A 24,185-nucleotide genomic window follows, 5' to 3' on the forward strand; every position below is an offset into this window, starting at 1 on the left:
GGCACAACTTTTGCTAGTTCGTTGCTTCTTGACTATGTTATCGAGAAGATCAAATTTACTTTCTCAGTGAGCCTGATGTGCCGGTCAAAATTTCCTTAACTTTTAGTACTACTGTGTCTATTTATTATTTACTCACTCCACGCTGGACTGTTGGTTACAAGTTGCTTTGTTGTTTAACCCTTGTGGTGTAACGCCTTTTTTTAAAAAAAAATTCCCCTTTTCAGTCTACAAATAATTAGCTTTCCGAAATGAAGACGCGATTGGTGATCGAGGACAATACTCAGATGGTTTATGTTAGGTACCGTGGGGTTGACCACTTTATCCATTTTCTAAAACATGAGCAGCCCTTTTTCATAACAACCTAACCCTTAGAAGATATGGCGGTTCGGTGGGACCGTTTTTACGCGTTTATTTCCAGGATCCTTTTAGTTTTAAAATATTTAAGCCTCCATATTACTTTAAGAAAAACGTGTATACGTGAAAAAACTAACTTCAGAAGTATGATGTACACATATATTTTTCTCGATTACTTAATAAAATAAATATTTACGCATTCACGCCTAAAAAACTAATCGAGACAATACCCATACACTTTCAAAAATGGTACCTTTGAAGTCTTTTAAATGACACAAGAGGTCTGGAAAAAACCCTCAAGATTTCATTTTGTAAACGTCTTAGTTTCTAACGACTAATGGTTTCTTTAAACATGAAATTTTATATTTTTCACGATTCAAGTTTATTTGTTCTAATCTCGATTTTGTTTTTACACTTATTATTACCAAAGATATCTTTCATTAAATATATAAAATTTTCTTTTCACCAATTAACTTGACTCGCCTAACCAAATCCCTGACTACAGTTCTCCCTCCATGTAACATTAAACTGCTCTCGGCTTCTTACTACTCTTGCATTTTCGTGATGACTTTACTCGTAGTCATAATGGATAACCACCACCAGTTTGTTGCAGGTGTTGACATCCTATGCGATTCATTTACTACCCAGCAGTTGCAGCTATAAAAGTAGAAAATGCGCGTCAGACTAATATTATGATTCAGATAAATATCATGATTCAGCAACATCGATCCATATTTTCGTCGGCTTCAGTTTTTCGATACACCTAATTTTCGTCCCCTTTTCAAAATTTATCACTTAGGATCAACATAGTTTGGACCGAGAGTAGGCTACTTAATACGCTTTTTCTCTGTGGTGGAGAGCGCTTATTATTCCGTGGGCTATTATTTACTCGTTCGAAAACATCGTATGAAACCTGGTCACACGTATGCATACCTGTATTTTACTTAGCATATGAAGTTTGAATCACGCGGGTGTAAACAATGAAAAAGAAAAATGTCCTTAGTAATTTAAGCCTTGCAATCTCATGCACGAAGCGTCTTTTTCATTAACGCCTTTGTGAAAGGCAGTACACAAATCATCCTCCTATCAGACAACTATTTACATCACCTTTAAGGGGAACTAGAGAATCGTAAGCAATTTCTCTTACCTGTTTCAAAAACTGATTTGCATTTAACAGTTCACTGCATCCGTATGTAATTTTTTTCTGGTTGTTTCCTTGACGCTAGAATTTAAAAATATGCTAGAAGTTCTATGTTCGATAGTAAAAACACAATAAGCTCAAATCAATTATAGAGTATACCCTCATAGTTTGCGTGGTTTTAGTTAGCTTGCAAATAATTTCGCGCTTTTAAAATTCGCGCAAATTTTGTGTTGCCTTAATTTCGCAGTTGTAATGTTAGACCAATTTTGCTTAGAAACAGTATTTACCTTAAGGGAAATAATTTTTGCGGAATAATTAAAAAAAAAAAATAATTCACGAAGTTATATAATTTAATGACAACGGTTTTAAAGGCTTTTATGTAAAGAGACATAACATATTTGTGGAGTTGAAATTCACTGCATCTCTCTTTCTCTCTCGTAGGTAAATCAGAAGGTAAAATAAGTGTCAATCGTTTTTCAAATAAGAAAAAAATATATCTAAATTTCACAGGTGTTTATTTCGCAAATTTCACAAATAACGAGTTACTGAATAATTTCCGCAAGGACCAATTTTTACGAAATTACCAAAAACTTGCAAAGTTGGAAAATTAATTCCCGCGAATCTTATATTCCTTAAGTTGGTGACAAACTAATAACATTTCGATGTCATAGTCATGTTCAGATGTATTTTTAGTTTAGTGGACCAGCCGACAACCAATCAGTCAGTCAAACCAGAAACCAAACAATGGAACAAGTTACAGCGAAACGGCGAGTGAGAAAGAGTCATATGATTGAAAGTGAATCAAAGAACAATCTCGTCATGACTCCTAAATTTGTACACTTTACTATCGACTTTTTTACACTTAAAGTTTTAAACTTTAGTGTCAAAAATTTAAGGTATCTGCAAAATAAATAATTCTTAGGAGCTGTAATGTATAAAGAAAGGCAAAGTAACAAACTGAAACATTTAGCCGTTCAATTTCTTTTACTATCAATTGCTAAAGTACTAAACAAAACAGGCCACAAAATACATTTCAATTTGCAATTTTATGTGATAAATAGGAAAAAATGAAAAATTCTTTTGGTTTTCAACATCACTTACTTTTTCGTAACTTATAAGATTTGCATATTCAATATAATTTCCACCACCAACAATGAACACGATAGCCTAACATAGAACAAAATAACACTTTTTACATCTGAGCTACACAATACCATTAATAAAATGGATGCTAAATATTGTAAGAGATACACTGTTTCAGCATTACCACATAAAGGCTACCTTACGCGCTTTAATTTTTGTGTGTATTTATCTTAAATAGCCGAAAATATGATATTTTCCCAGGGATTTTATTCTATTAAAGCAGAATAAACGAAATTTTCATTCTGTTTTCTGTGTGTATTTTCAGTAATCAAATACTTAAAGTTTGAAAGTTTAGGCAATAATGCAGAATTATGACATCATCTATTAGATGCTCAATTTCTGGCATAAATGATAATCAGCATAACTAAGTATCAATATTCATGTAAATATATTTAAAATATCAAACTGAATAGGTGATAACATATTTACATCACCTCATACTTTACTAAACTTTTTGGCATTAATTAACATAATTATCAAAACTTTTAAGCCAAAGATATTGAGAAACGATTGAGATTTTTCAAAAAAATAAAAAGATTCATAGACAACTTATCAAGCTATTTCGTATAAAATCAACTTGTTTTTTTGCGCGGGGTAAGCTTTACGAATCGCGAGTTTTTAATTTGCGACTTTAGTCAAGATACATAACGACACAAGCTAATTACAAAAACGTCATTAAACAAAAAGTCATTATTCTTGTGTTTTTATCGTTTTGTTGTTGCTATGGTTGACAGAAAGAGAGGTATAAATACATACGTCTTGAAAAGATTTATTTCTTTGCGATGATTCGCTCACTTTTAGCATTTTAGGATCAAAATAACGATAATCTTCGGTTTCCGGTATATTTTTATGATCCATAATGGCGTCTACAATCCTTGTGACAGGCAAGTTTTTTGTTCCCACCACTAAACTCTTTACACCTTCCATAACAAACTGAGAACCCGTGCTCATAATACGTGAAAACATGGCGCTGTATGTACTTTGACCTGAACCAGTTTGGATGGGACCAGACGCGACCTTATTGAATGCTTTCCATTTTTTCATGTATGACAGACAACTTGTATCACACCCTGTTTGGGTCAATGCGTTTATATGTTGATCCAATTCACCCTGCAATCGAAAAAAATAACGAGGTAGCGAGAACTAAACAACTACACCCTTCCTTTAGGTCATTATTCTTATTTCTTCATTGCACTAAACAATAGACCTACTGTTTTTTGTATATAAGCTTCAAGTAACGTGAGACTGATATTTAGAGAAAAGAGTACGCAAACAATAAGTAACAATAGCATAACAACAAAAGTTAGAATTTAATAAAAACAGATAATATAAATAAAAATGATAAATAATAATGAGCCACATTTTGATTCAAACTCTGATTTTCTACCTCAATAACCTCAAATCTCCAAGTTAGGCATTGATGACTAGAGATACTTCAATACAAAGTACCATGAAGCAAAAAAATCACTCAAAAATTGCTATACCAGCGAGGCGATACAGAGTGCGCCGCAGATAAACAAGGACATGATTACATCGCTAACAAACGTGATTTTAAGATTATTACCTGGGACATGTGTGGTGTTGAAATGTAGTATATAAGGAACAAGCGCAACTTATCATCAGGTGAACCAGCTGAAAAATAACAAGAGTCATAATAGAGAGCAAAAAAATGATAAATTCTAACTTTATGAACAAATTTATACCTTCAGGATCTTGGATAATATCCAAAACAGCTGTCTCCTACAACAAATTTAAATGGAATATAAAAGCAGAGAATTTTTTTTCTTTTGTCAGCAAAACATCTCATCAGTAAATTAAATTTTGTAGTATCGAAAGTTGTCTCTGGCTTTCTACACAAAAACTTGTGCGAAGAAAGAATTTAAAGAAATACATTTACCAGTGATGATTTGCTCATGATTTTTTCTTCTGTTTCAAACATGATGTCCAATTTACGATGCTACAAAACAAATACAGAACACAATACTGATTTCATAGCCAACTACCTAATATTATTAAAAAGAATTGGGAAAGCAAGTCAGCAAAACTTGGAAATTTGTGAAAATTAAATCAGGGTAGAAATTTCAAATACCTTGATGTGTTCCAACATGGCGGTTGCTATATTCATATGCATATCTATCATACGTTTCTTCTCTAGTAATTCTGGAAGAGAACTAAACGATAAAAGACCACGAGTTACAGGCCATAGGTCAAATACTTGGAGTCCCATTAAATGCAATTAGATGTAGTCAAATTCACTTTGGTGTTAATTTTTAATCCCTGTAGGTATATTTTACAATCTAATTTCTATAAAATGTTCATCAACAACTTATTTATAGCAGTACCAAAAGAGAACATGGTATTCTGGTTAATCCTTATAACAAAGGTTTACGGCCCTATAACATATCGACATCAGTAGTACGAAGATAAAAGCATAACGCAAAAAAAAAAACCAGAAAAGTATATATAGATTTACGTGGTCACACTAATAACAACAAAAATACCTGACAGCATTGGTAAGTTTAGTTGTGTTGTCCGACCACATACTCTCGATCATTTCATCCTCTTCGTTTTGCACACCCTATGTAAAAAAAAAGACTTGAATTACTTTAAATTTTACTATGATGAAGCAATTTTAAAGAAACAAATTTGAATTCACCATCATGTTCTTCAGTTTTTTGACTTCTTCTTCTGAAGAACGGTAATCATCCAGTTCTTTTTGTATTGACTCAGCGACGTTTGGAAAAGGACTGTAAAAAAAAAAAATGCAAAAGATATAATAGAAGCATCAACATAATTTTTGAGACAGAAAATATTTTGCCAATGGGGTTGATTAAAACTGTTTAAACGGCACCAAAACATTCTAAGTTAATTAACTGTAAGACTACTGGACGTCTTGTCAAATACACTGGAGGAAAAATAAAATCTGTTGTGTATAGGGCTTTTAAAACTATAGATGGGAGATCGAACACGTTACAAGTAAAGCTATGGTAAGCTAAGCTATAAAACCCAAAATATAGGTTAGCACCAATTCTTTTTTCTCTTACAAAAATCAGCAATTTTTCTTCTGGCTTACAGCTGGTTAATTATTAAAGATCACATTTACATTCTCACCTGATTTTATGTTGATTCCAAAATTTATCTTTAACAGAAAGGTCATATTTTTTGACTTGTTTTCGAGTGGGTTGACTGTTAGCCATATTATTTATATTGGTGTCGGGTTCTTGAACAGATACACGATTTAATTGAAGATCCTACAAAGAAAAATCCTTATGATCATTTAAAAGTCTTTAAAGAACACTTTATATTTTACTGCACTGCAAAAATTCCTGATTAAAATTAAGGTTAATAATGGAGGCAAATCAAAACACAAACTACAATTATACTATGTAAAAAAAACACAGAATTTGCTATGGGCTGGTTCTCAGCAACTTTCGTTATGGTACAGTGCTTGGATATTGCATCAACACATCTACATATTTGTGTTTGCTGACACTAAATTATATAGACTAAGATGATTAGTGGAAAGTTCAGAACATAATTTTCTAAAATATGTAACTGCAAAGTATAGAAAATACATTTTTTTAACTGATTAGCATCATATTAACCGACTATTCTTGGACACACCAAAGCCGAAATACATCTCACAGAGAGACTATTGGTAAGTCACAGATAAAAGGCTGTTACAAGTTTACACTATAAATAAACACCTAGAATTCCCTTATTATCCTCTGCCTGACCCTAAGTAAATTATCCCTGATAGCTAAACAAAGCCTCCTGACTTTCTCTAATCTCTGTGATAGGGTAAAGTATTGACTTACAAATATATCATGACATAATGCCTGATATGTCCAAGTGTGATGAAGAGGGGTACATAAGTCATTATTTCGATCCAATATGATCAACACAGGTCTTTGAAAGCTGAAAGTAAGATGAGACAGAACTAGCACTTAAAATAAACAACTTAACTTAAAAAGACAATTAACATTAAAAAAAAAAAATTAATGTTGCCAGTTATAAACAATTTTGAAGCAAGCGTTTTAACTCATTGGCACATAATTTTGCACATTTATGTCCCGCCTGCAAAATACTCTGTGTTTATTTACGTAAAATGCATGATGTAGCAGTAATGCACCATACAGGAACCTATACTTTACGTTAACAAGATTCTTTTACCTGAAATTTCCAGATTGTATATCCGTTGTAAATAAACTATTACGAGAATCTCTTAAATTCTCTCGAATCTTTTTATCAAGTACCTAAAAAAAAAGTAAAAACAGAATAGACTATTACTGTAATAAACTTTGTAAAAATTTCCACCAAAACAAAGAATCAACAGTGACAAATACCTCTGCCACCATTTCTGCTGCGTTTCCCTTAGGACATCTGATGATTGGAACAGTACCTAAAAAAAATTTAGGTTCTAATATCTTTACTTCTTTTACAAACACAGATTAAGATAATGGATACACAAACCAGAATGTATCCAATATGTACAATCTTATAGAAAACCCAGTACAAAGTTTTGTAATCCACATGCATTTCTCCTATACAGCTCTAGCAAGAATGATTCAAACAATTACCTGTCTTTCTGTTTTTGCTGTGATTCAAACACTGTCATTCCGTTATGACCTGACCCATTAGTGGAAATTTTTGAGAATCTTCTGTTCCTTCTTTTTTGCTATATGTCCTTATGATGACAGAAAATAGAGTCTACCCCTACCTGAGTAGTACCCTTACCTGTAGTAACTAGGAAGGAAAATAAACTGTCTACCAAAGTATCACAAATATGTTCAATGTCTGTATCTTTTGCATCTGCTTTATTCAAAGCTAAATAAAATATAGGTAAAAGTTTAAGGATATATCACCAAAGTGAAAGATCCTCTAAACTTATAAGCAAGATCCTCTAAACTTATACACAAGTGAGTGAAAATACTGTACCATACCATAGTATGAAATACTGTCCCTGTCATGGTGCTTTACTGTAAAAAAATCATCCTCCAACGATATATAATTTAAATACTGATCCACAACCTAAAATAATACACATTTAGTAGATATTTCATATGATAATTACAACAAAGTTTATTCTTATCTTTCTAGATCACCTGACAATCTTGTCCATATGTTAACTGCATGAGTAAAAATAAACAAACAAAACATATATTTACCTTGGATACAAGTTCAACACTACCATGTTGCAGTGCAGATGTTGCTAAATCTTCAAGACGGTGACGAGATATTGGAGATATAAAATTCAAATAATACTTTTCATATAATCCATTTTGTAGATCCTAACAGAAAGAAATATATAACACTTGGAAAAAAAAGACAATATTCTTACTGAACCAAAACAATCAAACAGTACAGCAGGACAGACCACCACAAGAATTATATGTGTTGCAATTGCAAACCTGAGCCTAATAAGCCAAATAAAATATATATGCAACAATACCCTACAAATCCTCTGAACATTTTCTTCTGTTGGGAAAACAAAATATATAGCTGGTACATCAGGTATTATGTCTCTATCTGAATGTAACAACCTAAAAATAAGATTAGAGTTTCTTCATAATATAAAGCACAATGTTAAACCCACATTACATGTTTGAGATCATAGTTTAAAATGACATGCAAGGCCTAGCAGGATGACAACAGAAACATTAATACTTACAAATGAAGGGTAACTCCCAGCTCTCTTAATTCTTTTACAGTTAGAAGTGGAGAGATAATATCTTGTCCAAATCTGTCATAAACAAGCACCTATAAAAAAGGGCAAATAAAAACAGTCTGCAATCTTCAACCCATTATGCTTAATCTGTTACATAAATATAATAAGGCTTAATATTAAAAAATCCTCACAAAGTTACACTGAGGACATAAACTTGGCACAAATTTATTGAGAATAATAAATAAATTAGCATGATTATGTTCTTGCTGATCTCAACATTCAACAAAGACAACAACAAAATCAGGGAAAATATAGAAATTTAAATTATTAAACTTTGAACTTGCCACAGTCACTTTATGCCCCCATAAAAGTTAAAATATTATTTTAAAAACAGACTAGTATTTAGCACCGTGGAAAAATCCACTATAGATACTGAATAAAAAACAGCAACATAGTGAGCAAAATTAACCATAAAATTCATTGTTTTTTTGTTAATTCCATTCAAGCGGGAATAAATAAAATCAAAATGTTTTTCATATAACAGTACCCGTGACTTTTGTGTAATAAAGTTTACATCATTACACAAAGCTTTTTATGAGAACAATAAAATAAATAAACCGTGACTTTTTAAAACAAAAATTTTAAATCAATTTAAAACGCACAAAAGACAGAATAAAAATAAAAGTTTAGCAAAAGAGACATGTTACTGTGGCTGTTTCTTTAGAAAAAACAACACATCCACTTTGCCTGTTACAGACACAAGGAACTGGTGTATTATTATATAGATTACCTACCTTCCATGATGGTTCAGTAGAAGAAGAATTCGCAGCATTTTCGTTTAAATTTAACATTCGTTTAAGACATTCTAAACGAAAGAAATTGATGAGCACGATTAGAAAGTCAATGTCAAAAGTCGAAAGTTTTGAGGCTGTAGGAGCACTATGTATACCCAAGTCATTTGGCTTTAAAAATTAGTGTATTCATTTGTTAAGTTATTTGGAGGTTCAAGTTATTTCTTATTTATAACAGACACAGAGAAATAATAATAAGATTGCATTTCATTTTAACATACAGTACTGGAATCAAGACACTTAATATGGCAAGTGTGTTTCATGCACAGTGGTGTATGGGCCATGTTCATAGTATATACATTCTATTGATCTATCATGGTGTGATTAAAATAAAAATATTTTGTTCTTTTTTTTCATCTTCGTAATTATTAAAAATTTTACTATTATTTTATTTTATTATTATTTTTATTATTATTTTATTATTATTTTTTAGCTACAAATATCTACTTTAATTTGTTGTACGCAACTTCTGAAGTGTAAAACGGTGGGTATGCATGATTCTTAGCAAAATTTATTATTTTTTCATTTGCCGAGAGTGGGAGATGCTTAAAGTTTTGAACCCCAGACACGTTACAGTGTCATATTTTAAACCATAGCATTAGTTAACAAGCTTAAAATTTTTTGATTGTTTAAAAAAAGATTAGCATCTTTAGGTTTAGCATCAAAATTTATTAAAACATGCAAAGTTTATACACTAAGTTGTTCCAAGGGGTCTTCTTCCCAATCGTATAAAAAATAAGCATTTCAATTCGTAAAATATTTAATTTGAAGTGATACACAATTTCAAAATAGTTACAAAATATATAGAAATCGCTTCAATGAATTGTCAATCATTTCCAAATTGTTTCTGAATCTTTTAAAAAAAACTAAACTAATTCGTTTTATAACATGTTTGTCACACATCACCTACAGAAATTGAGCATTCTCCATCGCAAAAAGAACAAAACATGATCTTAGAAAGTAAGAATATCACCGTAGATTGTTGAAAAACAATCAAATAGGAATCATAAAAAAGCAAAACATTGCTGTAATTTGTTTAAAAACTATCAAAATAGGATATTACAAATAAAACGGGGTCAAACAAAGTCTCACACAGTTGGTTTTCGAAACTATGAATACGCAATTTTACTGGTTCACTCAAAGAAGTTACCCTTTTTTAAATTAATTTTTTTTGACATTTGTTAAAACAAAAAAGAAATGTATATCGAAAAATAATTTTGCGTATAACTATTTATGTTTTTAGTTGCTTTGGGAAAATAATTTGTTTCATGATTCGTTTCTGAGTTGGTTTCAAATTTTGTTTCCTTTAAAATACAATACAGTTTAAATGTAAGCTTTGCATCCATTTATGACCTTAGTCAGGTTCCGCTTATGACCTCCAGAATATTTTACCAACTAGCGCATTTCAAAGAAAATGTTCTTTGCATACTGGCTTTTGAGCAAAAATTTGCAAATCAAAATTGGAAATCGATTACGACGTTTAAGATTTCTACTTTTGAAAAAGATAAGAGAAAACAGGTTTAAAGAAAACAGGTAAACAATAAAAAATGCTGAGAAAAGCTTTAAAGTTTTGTCATGTGAGCAGAGGGAAATAAAAATATATTAACTTTATCATTTTTGGTGTTTTATGATGCCTCTTAAATTAAGTTTATAGAAAAACAGTTAAAAAAAGTTAAATCTTCATATCCCTTCAACCGTTTCTCAAAAGAGCATCATCCTATACATTTTCTTGATCAGCATTTCAACCTCTACACAATGGAAGAAACACGAAAAAAAAGTAAAAAAAAAATTTTTGTGCAATTTGGTGGGACACTGCCAATGTCAGTAAAATTGATTAGCATTTTAAACTCCACACAGGATCGAGCTTAAAAATTGTAAATTAAAATCTTTGTGCATCAGTGGGCTATTGCTGACGTCGGTAAAGTTCAAATGACGGATCTTTGTATTTTTTTTTCCTAAATGGATTTTTCCACAGAACTTATTGATATAGTGTAGCCTACAGTACTGTGAAAAGGTTTATTAACATTGTGTTTGTGTAACTAGCATGGTGCACATGAACCACAATAAAATTGTGGTCTTTATTATATAACAAGCATTCAAACATTCTATCGTGGCCACCACGCTTATATTATTATCTCCACGAAGAAACGTGTTTCCCACGATTATTTTTGTGAGCTCCATGATTTTTATAGCTAGATAATTTAAAAATTTTTTTTCAAAAAAGTTTTTCATTAAAGTTAATTTGTTTGTTTCAGGTTTTATCAAGTATATTCGTAGTTTTTGCATGGTGTATACTTTTTCGTCAAGGACGCGATTGTATTTTACGAAATGTCATTTGTCTAGAAAAGTTAAATTTAATTGCAGTGATAGAAATGCTTTTTTAGATGGCATTTCAAAAGTTTAAAAATAAAAAGTGGCGATAGAAATCCTTTTTTAGATCGCATTTTAAAAGTTTAAAAATGAAAAGCAGCGATAGAAATGTTTTTTAAGATCGCATTTTAACAGTTTATAAACGAAAAGCTGCGATAGAAATGCTTTCTAAGATTGCATTTTAAAAGTTTAAGAACGAAAAGCGGCGATAGAAATGCTGTTTTAGATTGCGTTTTAAAAGTTTAATAAAGAAGAACGGTGATAGAAATGTTTTTTACATCGCGTTTTGATTCCTGAACGATTAAAATCTATTATTTAGCTAGCTTTATGACAACAAATGAAAACAACAAGTGTTAATTTATTTTTTTGCTGTCGGTTTTTGATTTAATTAATGAACTAAAACAGGCTTTGTTGTTTTACAATAGAAGTTATCTATCGTGGACGCCACGTTGTAATGTTTAATTTTTGTTCGTGTAGTCCAAGAAACATGATTGTGGGGTCCATAATTGTTAAAAAATAACCATCGCGGGCTATCGTGGTTCGTGCGTAACATGAAATAAACACAGACCACGATGCTAACAAACCTTTTCACAGTACTGTAATTACACAGGAGGCAGTTGTATACCACTTTTCACATGACGTAGTTGTTTTGATTTCATTTTAAGAAAATGGGCATCTGCGCACTTTTGTGTAGGTAAAAAACCAGGACTTGCACAGGGTAAAATGGTTATTAATGAAGATTAAAGATTTTTTGGGGTAGCATAAGATTTAAGAGGAACTTAAATTAAATTCTTTTTACAATTTATTACTAATTTTGAGCGGATATTTCTCTTTTGGATGGATTTTTTCGATTACTGTGATCTGTTGTTTATATTTTCTGCCTACAGAAATGCTTCCGCATGTGCAAAAAAATCACAAACTTTTTAACTTTTGTAGCTAACAGTTTGATGTTAAATTCAAGTATGTTAGTTATTTTTATTGAAAATGGATCAGAAAATTTTAAGCATGTTAACCCGGAACCAAGAATAAGAAACTAAAAAACTGCATAACAAACCTATTTGCTTTGATCGTAGCGAAGACGCCATGTTTAATGTCTGGTTAGATGTAGTGTACGGCAACGGTGCGCTCTTCCAGGCTCAAGCGCTGGCCGATAAATCCATCGTCCGCCGTGAAACAAGGAAAACACGTCAATCACATTACAACGACCCCCAAATTTGAAAACAAACGATCCTACTGTTGTGTGCACACGGATGCGCTTCCGAGGAAGCAATCAACAGTAAAGACCCAACGGTTTTGTTATGGCAAATGTACCTTTATGCGGCAGATGTTATGAGAAGTTTGATTTAGAATAAAAAATATAGAGAACGACACCTTTAAATAACTTCAGCTACCTTCAGCAATTCTCAAAAATTACCCAAGAACCCAAAAATCTTCTAACGAAAATTTCCTAATCACTTTTAAGAAGTATGACTAGCTAACGAGGCTAGCTAATTAATTCAGCATGAAAATTATGCAAACAAGCAAATTTTTTAGGTTCGTGCATTTAGCACAATGAATGTTCTGTAGAGGAACAAAAAAACTTACAAGAAATTACATTTTGTTGAATGCTGTTTTACATACTGTTAAAGGGAACCCAAGGTATAAAATAATGTTGGACTAAGAGCTTAAAAAGTTGGTTAACAAGTTTTTTAGCTAAATTTTTTAAGAGCTTTTTTCGTTCTTCCATTTTTTGCTGATGAATAACTTGGAATCTGCATGTTGGTTTGCAATCAAATTTTGTGAGTAAAACATAGGGCTTATACAAGCTTACCCACATAAAGTCTCATAACTTTTCAATTACTGGATGAAATTCCTTGAAATTTTGTGACTTAACTTTTATTGGACTTTTGGAAAATAATTTTTTTTTTCAAAAAATTGTCAATGTTACTTTGTCCTTTATTGACAGGTGGTCACATCAACTTTTGCTGTAGTGCTAAAAATAAAGGTTTTCTAAACTAACCGGTTGTATGAATATGTAATTATGTAATTAATAGTGACATAAGTCATCATACAATATTGACATGCATACTGTGTATTTTACAGACCGAAATATTGGTAATTTACAGACTGGAATATTAGTATTTTCCCATTTCTCTATTTCTATTGTCATATGATGACACTATAGGTCATTTTGTCACATGACAACCCAAATTTGTCTTGGTTAAGTAGTTACTGACATAAATGCGCATAAATATACCAAGTTTTATTCCATGACAGCTACTAACACCAAGGTTCTCAAGTATGGATTTTTCAAAAAAATTATTTCTATATCCATTTTTTCCCTAGAGAAATTGTTTGTCTTTATACCACCTGTTAATGTTCCTAATAATATCTTATATTCTTATATTAGTTTTTAATGACTAGTACTGTAAATAGTTTCAAAAAAGATAAAAAACGACAATTTCCAAAAAACACATATTTTCTTCAACCATTGTCTCATTATGACGTAATCACTTTCTGTGATGACATTTCAATCCAAATATTTTGTCACTAATTAAGTCACAACATATTGATGCTTCTGCTTGCGCCAGGTTTCATCTTTTAAATCTAAACAGATCAAAAGTTACAGCCCATGGACACTTTATGCCCCCCCCCCCATAATTACAAGGGCCAAAAAAGCTTATACTAAATAGGGTTAAATATGACACCATAACTTATGCAGCATAATTAAATCTGAAATTCCTTAAATGTGAATATCTTGAAAATGAAAAGAGCTTTTAAAAAATTTAAAAAGACTTGTTAACCAACTTTTTAGGCTCTATAATATAAGTCCAAAATTATTTTATACATCCAATTCCTTTTAACAAAATGTTATTGACTTCATATTCAGTAAGAAGTTTATATATAAAGACAAATTTGATGATGCCATCATCTGTGATTATTTGATATTACTTCGTTAGCTTCAGGATAGTCAAAAAAAAATTTATATGACATCACATCATGGTGACTCATTGGTTAACAGATGGTTAGAATTTTTTTTTATAAAGTTTATTTTTCATATTTAACCTTTTTTGGATTTGGAAATATAAGATGACTTCATCTTGGACTTAATGATGTCATTCAAATTTTTTTATCTCAGTTGTGTGGCAATGTGGTGTTTCTTTCATCACTTTTGAAAGAGGAGCTTTTTTCATTGTAACTGAAAGACATTTTTTCTTCTACATAATAAATGACAGGGGCTGCATAGTAGGGGTTCAAGTGTGTTATAAGGGCTTGCGAGAATCTATGAATTTAGTAAGACTTGTGGTAAACCTGATTATCAAAGATTCACCAATGTAAAGTAGTGTTTTGATTTCATTATATTTTCCTTTTAAATTTAAATTTAGATACAATTACTATGAATAAATTGAACTTATTATGCAGAACAGTATTCTTTACTTCATCATTCCATTTACCTATATCGCCATTTTACCAGAGAAGTTTGTTTAGCATGTTTTCCCACAGAAATAAAAATGATAGCATCTTAGAGAAAAAAACTCCATTTGGTCGCTTCAGTGATGCAGAAAAAGTAATTGAGAAAAACAAGGATGATCTAGAAACAAAGGAAGATCCATTTGCAAGTTTTCCAGATGCTACAAATCCAACAACTGGAGAAATAGGAGGACCAACTGGTCCTGAGCCTACTAGATATGGAGATTGGGAAAGAAAAGGAAGAGTGTCTGATTTTTGACATTAACTGGACTGTCATATTAAAAATCTCAAATGTATATGTAAATTCTTTCAATAACAATTATCTCTACTTCTAAATTGTTGTTTTTGGAATATATATATACGTTTTGTTTTGGGTGTTATCCATTTTGAAATGTTCTTTATCAAATATTTGTTATCTAATTTTTTTGGGGTTTTTTAGAAGTCAAATAATGAACAAGGAACCGTTATCGGCAGACAAATATCTTTCAAAGCACGACCTAAATGTGTATTTCAAAGATGCTGTTACTCAAATGCTTCAATATAAATCTGCCAACATTAAATTCAACCCAGCTTCTTTTCTGCATGATTACTTCTCTAGTATCAAGCAAGGGACACACACAGTATTTCGTGAATATTCTTTTATCTCTGCTACAGCAAGAAACAGAAAGTCATTTATCTCAAATTTCTGGAACACATTTCAACATTTCAGTGTTCAAGGTGATTTACTGACCATAAGAGACTATCATTCTTTATTATGTCTTCTCTGTCACGATTTCGAATTCAAGATTCTACAAAGAGTTGTTCGAACGATTCTCACAGACGATGCTTCAGATTGTTTGATAACGTTCTCAGACTTTTTATATGCCTTCCAATTACATTTCTTCTATGATGAATTTTGTCTTAAATGCTTAGAAATATTTAGTAATATTCAAGATCATTCCTCCACAAATATCAGTACTGATTTGGTTAATACAAGTGATGCTCAAAGATCTAATGGTATCAGTTCGAATCATTTTCTGCATTGCATTGAAAGAGAGTGTTATAGCAAGGATATAAGAATTGCAGCACCCCCTCAAGAAGTGGTTCGAATAGTACTCAGTAGTTCAGTAAAAATTACTTTTTATGGTTTTATGATGCTGTTGTCGAAGAATGAGATGCTAAATCAATCTGTTAATGTGTTACCGGAATTTCGACCTAGTTCTGGAATGCACCAGACACTAAAGTAAACACTGTTTATTATGGTTTCATGTCAAATTTTTACAAGTTGTATATATATATATATACTAAGTTATTATAAACGTGCTTGACCTTCAAACTCTTTTACGCGAAGTTATTTTTAAACAAAATAATCACGTTAAAATGACAGATTTGGATGTAGTAATAAACTTACGGATGTACGGTGTATTATAGCGAGGAACAATATCTTGAAATTTTGGTATCTGGTCAATACATTCCTATATAGAGGTTAACTATACACAGCAGACAATTTTCGTCACATTAAATTACGTTTAACCTCTATATCACAAGCACTTGCTGCAATGAAGCTGTTTGTACAGTAAAAAACTTTATGATTTATTTTAAAATAACAGGAACCTTCGATAAAATAATTTAAAATAATACGAGTGTAATTGGCAGTGGCGTTTTTAGCCATTTTCACGCAAAATCAAGAAATTTTGCTTAAAATCTAGGTACAATTGAAAAAAAAATCTTTGAATCATTTCATTGCGTTTACTTACAAATTAGTCCCCCTGTTTTAACTTGCGAGTTATTTTCTTTATTAAAAAGAAAAATACAACACTATTTTTGATTCCCACAAATTTTAAAAATGATGAGAACTTCTTTGTGTGAAAAATTTGTCCAGGCACCATTTAATTTTTTTTTTTTTTTTGCTAGAATTAAACTTCATCTGGTGATAGCAAATATTATTTATTAAAAACTCAAACTCATTAAAAACATGTTTTGTATTCACAATTTTGAAAACATTTTGTGTTTCTTTACAACTCTGTCAATTTCTTCACACGAAAAGAGAGTTACAATAAGAACAAAATTTTCAGACAGAAAAACTTTTTTCTTTCTAAACTTTTTTCTGTCCAAAATTTGTGTCTGCCAAAAGTTTTTTCGTCCAAAAATTTTAGTTTTTCTAATTTTTTTAAAAACAGGACCAGTGCATAGAAATTATATATAGGGTAATCAAAAAATCAATAAAAACTGCAGTTTTTGAATTTATTATTTTCGTTATTTTTTCACATTTGGTTGAGGCTCTATCTATAAAGCTGGATCCTAATCCCTATTTTAGATCTTGCTTGAATATATGCACACTAGCGTACTTTTTGCTTATTACCTTTTTTGTATAATTTTCCGTAATCATTACTTTTGAAATTTGGTTAAAGTTCGTTCAAAAGACTTAGGCATACTTTTTTTGACAGAAAATTTTTCCGTCAAAAATTTTAGTTCTTAATGTACGCACAAAATGCTGGTTTCCACACCTTGAGAAACAGCCACTTTCGCGATGGGCCGTGTAACAACAATCCGACCAAAGTCTGACGATGCATTGACAACACTTGTACGTACGACATTTGAATTATCATTTAATATTTACTTCGGTAGTGCGTCCACGACATGACACCAGAGCCGTGGTACACGAACGGGGTATTTGCTTTCGCAACGCGTATCTTCAAGTCGCAAAAACCTCAATCCCACCACAGAGTCTTTGACGCTTTTTGGTATGACGAGTACGTGTTACATTCTTATACCAAAGAACAAAACAGACAGTGGGGGCGAGGTTGGTGTCACGATTATTTTGATATATCTTCTTGTTATGGGTTTTCTACATATGTTCAATTTCAGAATTTTTTGATTTTTCCAAGATCGTATTAAGCGAAAAAAACTGTTGTGCATCAAAACGCCGTACGTCTGTCAAATCATACAATTTTGTGTTTGGCTCATAACATTACTGAATATCAAGCTTGGGGTGTTTGAAAAATAGTCAATGCATAAGGTTTATGCTGTGCAGCATTCTCTTCCACAGAGGTATTGAAGTAGAACTCTGGGGACTAGAATGTACGCGCGAAAGATTCTTTACACTTTAAAGGAATTAACTTAACGGTGTGAATAAATTGGGAATGTTATCGCAAATACGTAAACGATTGTGGTGCCACCAAACTAAAATAACTCAAAAAACAAAGCGAAGGGAAATCCCTTCGCTTTGTTTTTTAAGTTATTTTAAACTATTTCAAAAGTTTTTTATTCGAGGACAAAAGATTTGTTTTAAAACTAATTTTTAGCATTATGGATATATATATACATATAACGATAGCTTCGGAATCTGAAAAACACCCTCTTCACCTCTTTAGCAATCACAAACTGATGAAACGACTACGAACAACAATAAATCAAATAATCTGGGTACTGTACATCGCTTATTAAGGAACTCATGCAGGATCTTGAAAACGTGGATAATAAGTTCTTCCGTTGACTGAAATGCTCCTTTTTTCAAACAAAATTTTTTTTTTCTATATTTTTCGAACAAAAACATTCGAAATCTTGAAAATTCTATTTTGCTGAAGTTCATCCGCAGGTAAATTTTCGCTTTGTTTACATTTTCTATTCGCTGGTTTTATAAAGAATTTTAGTATGTACCTATATTCGTCGTGTGTAATTTTTTAATCTGTTAAAATTAGATGTTGGGTGCAGCAAAAAATTTAACGATATCAGGATCTTAACGATAAGCAAAGTTGTTACTTGTTTTTAGCAAATGGCTTCCTCCCTCCAGCACTGGACGAAAACGTGATGGATGAAAGAAGAAGAAGAAGTCAAGATCAACGAGAACTGCCTTAACGTTAGTGGATTTTTGACGTTAGCAACTTTTATAGATGTTTCTTATACCTGCTCCGTACAAGAAACACGTGTATTTCTAGAATTGTCTTACACTCTAGGAAAAAGTGGGACTGTTTAATTAATTTATATCGTTCTTGTCGTTTCTTTCCAAACCCGTAACTACTTTAGATAACGTTAAAAACGTACATTTTATGCAAAGGCATGTCTAAATGTTGCAGTTCGATATGATTCCGGAGACATATCATTTTGGCATATTTTGTGTTTTCAGGAAAACTTAAAAGGATACTGGCTTATTTATTAAGTGAAGTAGTGTTTAGCAATCTCAGGATGGGCACTTAATCTAAGAAACTCCTTGAAATGGCTGGAATTTTTTCTTCGAAAAACAGTTAGTATTTTTAACAGTTAACAGTTATTTTATTTTTAAAAGTCAGAGGATTTGATAAAATTGATACAACTCTTGTACTTCGTAAATCGTTAAAATCATTCATAATTGAGAGAGGACAAAAATTCAACAGTACAGTAAAATCTACAAATTTTTTAATTTTTTTATGATTTTATTCCTAACAGGTTAAAAACGATTTGTATGCGATCTTTTCTTTCGTATTGGTTTTGTTGCAATAATCATAAACTCCGTGGTGGAGAGTAAACATTAAAAATTACATCAACAAAAGAAAACACGAATTTAAGTATCTAGTGGCAACAGAGAAAAACATTTTTATTTAACACATATTTTCAAAACATTAAGAAAAATAAGAAAGTAATCACAGCCTGCACGAGGTAAACTTTATATATTGTCGATTTTTTATCGTATTTAACAAAAATAATTTAAGTTTTACGAATATATAAAAATTCACTCTGTGGTAAGGAACGTACAGTTATAAACATAGTAACACGTCTCGATTAAACGTTTTTTAATAATGTGTATAGATGTCTCTAGCACAGCCTTCTCTTTCTTGTGACTACGATTTGAAGAAATCTTCTTACGTACATATAAAACTTTTGCGCTATAAAAACTTTCAATGGTGCTCTCAACTTTGACGATTTTTTGCTGAACTGACAAGCAAACAAGTTCAAGGTAGAAAAACGTGGGACGAAACAAAGGTTTAAGGCGTTTTTATCGGATGACAGGACAATTTGCCACCTCCCATTCCCCGCTAATACCCCTTAGCTCAACCTTATTCCAAACGACTGTTGCCTCTTTTTATATCAAGACGGCGATACGAACGTAGGATAACAACCCTCCCCCCCTAGCACATGTCCTTGACCATTTTTATCCGCTTAGAAGAAAAAAGATCCGCTAACCAACATCGGGGTTGAATCGCGTAATTTTATAAAGAGGTGACGTAATATTATATAGATGTAAAAAAAACTGATATAACTTGCGTTGATGACGTCAAATATAGCGTAACTTGTGTCAATTTTTTTTTTCATTTTAGACCCTGTCACAACATGGAGCACAAGTTATCCGCGTTAGATTCCATCCACTTATCAGTTATTCTTGAAGACTGTTGTGATCAATTGGCTATACTTGGGCGTATCATGCCAACAAGTTCCAACCCAAAACAGCATGCAAACGATGAAGTTACTGAGTTGGTCGAGCGACAAAAATTTTTAGAAGCTAGATACGAAGAGCTCATGTTATTACCCAAAGCACAACAACCAGATTCAGACATCACTGAAGTGACGAAAGCAATTCATGTGAACACACAAGCTATCAATAAAAGTTTTCGACGGAATAAGTTCGTGCAAGACGCCGGACAGAAAATTCAAATGGATCACAGATTTTTAAGTGACGTTTTAGAATCAACTTTACGTGAAATAAAAGAAACCAGTACGTTTAATACTCTAGTTGATGCTGTCAATCAAGAGAAAACAAAGAAGACAGAATTACAAGCGATTGTGGCGAGGGAAGAGGCGAGTAGAAAGCGAGTGAAACAATTACAAAGGGCGATTATTGACAATCGTAAGGAACAAGAAACTGAGTTGCAAAATCGGAGCGAATTGATAGCTTATTTGAAAGATCAACTACAAGAAACAAAAGCCAAGACAAGCATGGAAGGTAAATACATCAAAAAAGATGCGGAGGTTCGAGTTGCAATTTCACAAAAGAAATGCATGCAAACAGAGAAAGAATTAAAGGATGAAATACAGCAGCTAAATTTGCAATTAGAAAGTAAGTTTTACCAAAAATATATAAGTTTTTATATTTGGAAGAAACTCACACACATAAAAAAGCCCCAGGGACGAGGTGTTGTCGCAAATGTTACGAAGAAGCTTAAAATCAATAATGCATGGTCTAAGATTTCAATCTCAGAACTCAGAAATGTTTCAAAATACTAGATTCGGTTTGTCTTGTGATTTTTGTGTTACGCGAAATTAGAAACAGACAAGAACAATCAATAAACATCTTTAATTTATGTAATGGATCTAACGATAAAAGCTTTTCAACAATCTTCAATGAGTTTATCTCATTAAATCTGTCTCACAGAAGTTTACAACCATCGAAGTGACCTATCAACACACTGCTCAGCCTACGCTTCCATGTCATAGATTTCAATGTCTTATAATTTTGTAAAAATGAAAATGAACGTCCTTTTTCTTTGCAATTTTGTTCGAACAAAATATTTGTTTGTCTTTTTAGATGAAGCGCGTTGTAATACCGAAATTGAAAGCTTTCTGCGTCAACACCACACGTTACTCGAAGAAAAAGTCGAACGCTGGATGGACAAATACGACAATGACGTCGAAGATAAACAAAACGAGCTGGATTCATTGAAATCAAATAAAGCAAGTGATCTCGCTAAACTACAAGAACTTACACAGAAGTACCATGAATACAGCAAGGTGGTGGAGGATGATAAATCAGAAAAAGAAAGGCTTCGCAAAGAAGCGGAGCGAGAATTAGAAGAACAGAAAGCGTGTACTACGATACAAGCCTGGTGGAAAGGTATCATGGTACGCAGACAGTTAGGACCATACAAAGTAAAGAAGAAGGGGAAGAAAGGAAAAAAGAAGGGGAAAAAGGGCGGGAAGAAGAAATAAAAATATTTTTTTTAGTTTTAAAATGTTTAAATTATCTATTTGAAAAAGTATTTTTTGCTAATTAGAAATTTTGTTTTTTTGTTTATTATTATTTTTGTCATTTCGCCGTTAAAGAATTTACCTTTTTTCGTGAAAATTAATACAAAACTATAGCTGTTGTATTGTAGAACCTAGAAATGTGTTATTGCATGTCCTTGCGTGCAGCTAGAGTAGTTAAAAATGACAGGAACAAGAAGAAGACTGCAGTAGTCTTATCACCAAACCCCTGAACCTTCTCGTAGAGATTAGCAAGGAAGATACAGATGTCGCGATTTAATCATTTTTTATCTAAAAAAGATGTAGTTCATTGTCAGCAGTCATTAGTTTCCTTTTTAGTTTCCGTTTCAATTGAGTAAGTGTTGAAAAGGTTTTCATGTGTTTGTCAAGAAATTTGTTCCATAGTCTAGGTCCTGTACTAGTGATAGAGGACTTAACGATTGTATAGTTACTTCTGGGTTGAAAGAATTTATTACGCGAGAATCGGAAAGGATACTTATGTTGTATCTTCTAAAATATTGGTTTAAATACTCTTGGTATCAGATTGTTCTCAAGTTTAAAAATAAAAATAAGAACCTGAAATGTTTAACTGAGTATATTTAGTTTTTGTAATAAAACTTCGAAGCGAGTGTATCTGTCAACATTTAAAATAAGTTTGATTGCATGTTTTTTGAGATTTTGTCAATCTGCAAATTTTGCAACGATAGTGCTGCACAATTTTGTAACATTGGAGCTGCACCAAGAAATTTTGCATAATTTAAATAGCAGTGTATGCTTTAAACAAGTACTATCTAATAAAAATATGGCTTTAAAAAGGATGCCAATATTCATTTCGACTTTTTTTTCTACATGTGTTCTCACTAACAACAAAGTGATACAGAAGAGATCACTCTGTTATATGCAACATTATCTCGAGGTCTTTTCTATTTGTTAGGTTGTTTTGTTTTTGTTATCACAACGAACACTTTGAATACGGTAGTTTTAATTTGGTTTATAGTAAAATTACTCGAAATTATTTGTTTCTTCTTTCACGTGTTAATTTCTTTTTTAAGTTAGTTTTTGCTGGTTGCTGTAGACGCACAACACAGTTCTTTATAACATGTTTATTAAGCCCTCTATGAACCTTGTGAGGTATTTCATTCACGTTAAATGTTAGGATAAGCAGGATAATTTTCAATGGAGATAGCTCCATTATCGTCATCAAAAGATTAACTGCAGGCTTAAGAAAACAAGACACTGTCCTAGATAGTGCCGTGTCTAAAATTCGTTTTCCATTATAAAAAGCGTTAAGTAACAGCCACCTTGCTCCCAGCGCATGTTGTCTCTTTTCTATAACCATAGGACGGCGAGACAAACATATCGCCGTCCCATGTTAAAAAAGATACAAAATGTTCTGGGGACGAGGTTGGAGCAACAGTTTTACAACTGCCTCACAACAGTCACAGCTACGATCACAATGGAAACACGTTGTACAACAAAGCAACGTAAGAGATGTTGCACAAAAAACGTTGTTAAGATTTTTTTTTATGTTTAAAACAATTGCACAGGATTGACTGACGTAAGTAGTCGAAACCGACTAACAAACTCGCTAACATGTCATTATAACCCCCGGTGGAGTGCAACAATAATTGTTTAATGGAAAACGCAATGTTGTTAAAATAAATGTTTCCCTTTAGTTTATGACGACTTTTCCTTTGTAGTAATTTTGTACAATATGGCGGATGAAATTGAAAGTTTATTCAGAGAAGTCGATGTAAGTAACGATGGCCGTATATCAACAAAAGAGTTAGGGAAAATGTTTAAACGTCTAGGTGTTAAACTGTCAGTAAGTGACGTCAAAAACTTGGTATATGAATTTGATAAAGATGGCAGCCGAGACATAGATTTAAAGGAGTTTCGAGAACTTATTAACAGTGTTTTGTCAACTAATAAAGTGTATGAGGAAGCGTATGAAGCATTCAAAGTGTTCGATACAAACGGTGACAATGTTGTTTCCCGCAATGAAGTGAAAGAAGCCTTGTCTTACTTACCCAAAAAGCTCAGTGACGCCGAGGTGGAGGAGTTGATCAATAAAATGGATACTGATGGAAACGGCTTGATATATTTTGATGAGTTTGCAAAGGCTTATGCCTGTGGACATTGAACGATATTTTGGATGTTTCTTTTTCTTCTTTTCTTATTTGACGCAACAAGAACGGGTCAACTCTTTGTTGTATTAGAATAATTTATTATTATTTGTTATTTTTGTCCAAAAATAAATATCCTGACAAAAAAAAACATTTGCAAAAATTAA

General features: G+C 32.0%; 5 protein-coding genes across 6 annotated transcripts; 4 read left to right on the top strand and 1 right to left on the bottom strand.

Moving 5' to 3' along the window:
- Window positions 1-520: 520 nt before the first annotated feature.
- On the bottom strand, window positions 521-13,248 carry LOC130656896 (sec1 family domain-containing protein 1-like). The gene is made up of 21 exons (XM_057459837.1): window positions 12,582-13,248; window positions 9,101-9,171; window positions 8,310-8,398; window positions 8,091-8,181; window positions 7,807-7,929; window positions 7,582-7,669; window positions 7,376-7,465; window positions 6,985-7,040; window positions 6,812-6,894; window positions 6,457-6,556; window positions 5,750-5,889; window positions 5,295-5,385; window positions 5,140-5,216; window positions 4,728-4,809; window positions 4,536-4,595; window positions 4,342-4,378; window positions 4,203-4,270; window positions 3,395-3,748; window positions 2,597-2,662; window positions 1,502-1,576; window positions 521-1,011 (listed from the first exon to the last, which is right to left on the bottom strand). Exons 1-21 carry the CDS (start codon window positions 12,610-12,612, stop codon window positions 988-990), a joined length of 1,896 nt encoding a protein of 631 aa, XP_057315820.1. The 5' UTR covers window positions 12,613-13,248; the 3' UTR covers window positions 521-987.
- A 1,499-nt stretch (window positions 13,249-14,747) lies between these two features.
- Window positions 14,748-15,313, top strand: LOC130656903 (succinate dehydrogenase assembly factor 4, mitochondrial-like). The gene has a single exon (XM_057459845.1). It carries the CDS (start codon window positions 14,904-14,906, stop codon window positions 15,234-15,236), a length of 333 nt encoding a protein of 110 aa, XP_057315828.1. The 5' UTR covers window positions 14,748-14,903; the 3' UTR covers window positions 15,237-15,313.
- On the top strand, window positions 15,130-16,344 carry LOC130656901 (centriolar satellite-associated tubulin polyglutamylase complex regulator 1-like). Its single transcript, XM_057459843.1, has 2 exons — window positions 15,130-15,270; window positions 15,417-16,344. The coding sequence occupies exon 2, from the start codon at window positions 15,427-15,429 to the stop codon at window positions 16,201-16,203; it is 777 nt and encodes a 258-aa protein (XP_057315826.1). The 5' UTR covers window positions 15,130-15,270; window positions 15,417-15,426; the 3' UTR covers window positions 16,204-16,344.
- Window positions 16,345-18,433: 2,089 nt separating this feature from the next.
- LOC130656899 (dynein regulatory complex protein 9-like) lies at window positions 18,434-22,006 on the top strand. 2 transcript variants are annotated; one of them, XM_057459842.1, is made up of 4 exons: window positions 18,434-18,554; window positions 18,729-18,815; window positions 20,251-20,987; window positions 21,456-22,006. In XM_057459842.1, exons 3-4 carry the CDS (start codon window positions 20,264-20,266, stop codon window positions 21,854-21,856), a joined length of 1,125 nt encoding a protein of 374 aa, XP_057315825.1. In that variant the 5' UTR covers window positions 18,434-18,554; window positions 18,729-18,815; window positions 20,251-20,263; the 3' UTR covers window positions 21,857-22,006. The 2 variants fall into 2 exon arrangements, with proteins under 2 accessions (XP_057315825.1, XP_057315824.1); XM_057459841.1 differs by lacking the exons at window positions 18,434-18,554; window positions 18,729-18,815 and adding an exon at window positions 19,383-19,591.
- A 1,533-nt stretch (window positions 22,007-23,539) lies between these two features.
- LOC130656902 (calmodulin-like) lies at window positions 23,540-24,185 on the top strand. Its single transcript, XM_057459844.1, has one exon. The coding sequence runs from the start codon at window positions 23,607-23,609 to the stop codon at window positions 24,033-24,035; it is 429 nt and encodes a 142-aa protein (XP_057315827.1). The 5' UTR covers window positions 23,540-23,606; the 3' UTR covers window positions 24,036-24,185.

Source organism: Hydractinia symbiolongicarpus, chromosome 9, assembly GCF_029227915.1.
Source record: "Hydractinia symbiolongicarpus strain clone_291-10 chromosome 9, HSymV2.1, whole genome shotgun sequence".
NCBI classification, from domain to species: Eukaryota; Metazoa; Cnidaria; class Hydrozoa; order Anthoathecata; family Hydractiniidae; genus Hydractinia; species Hydractinia symbiolongicarpus.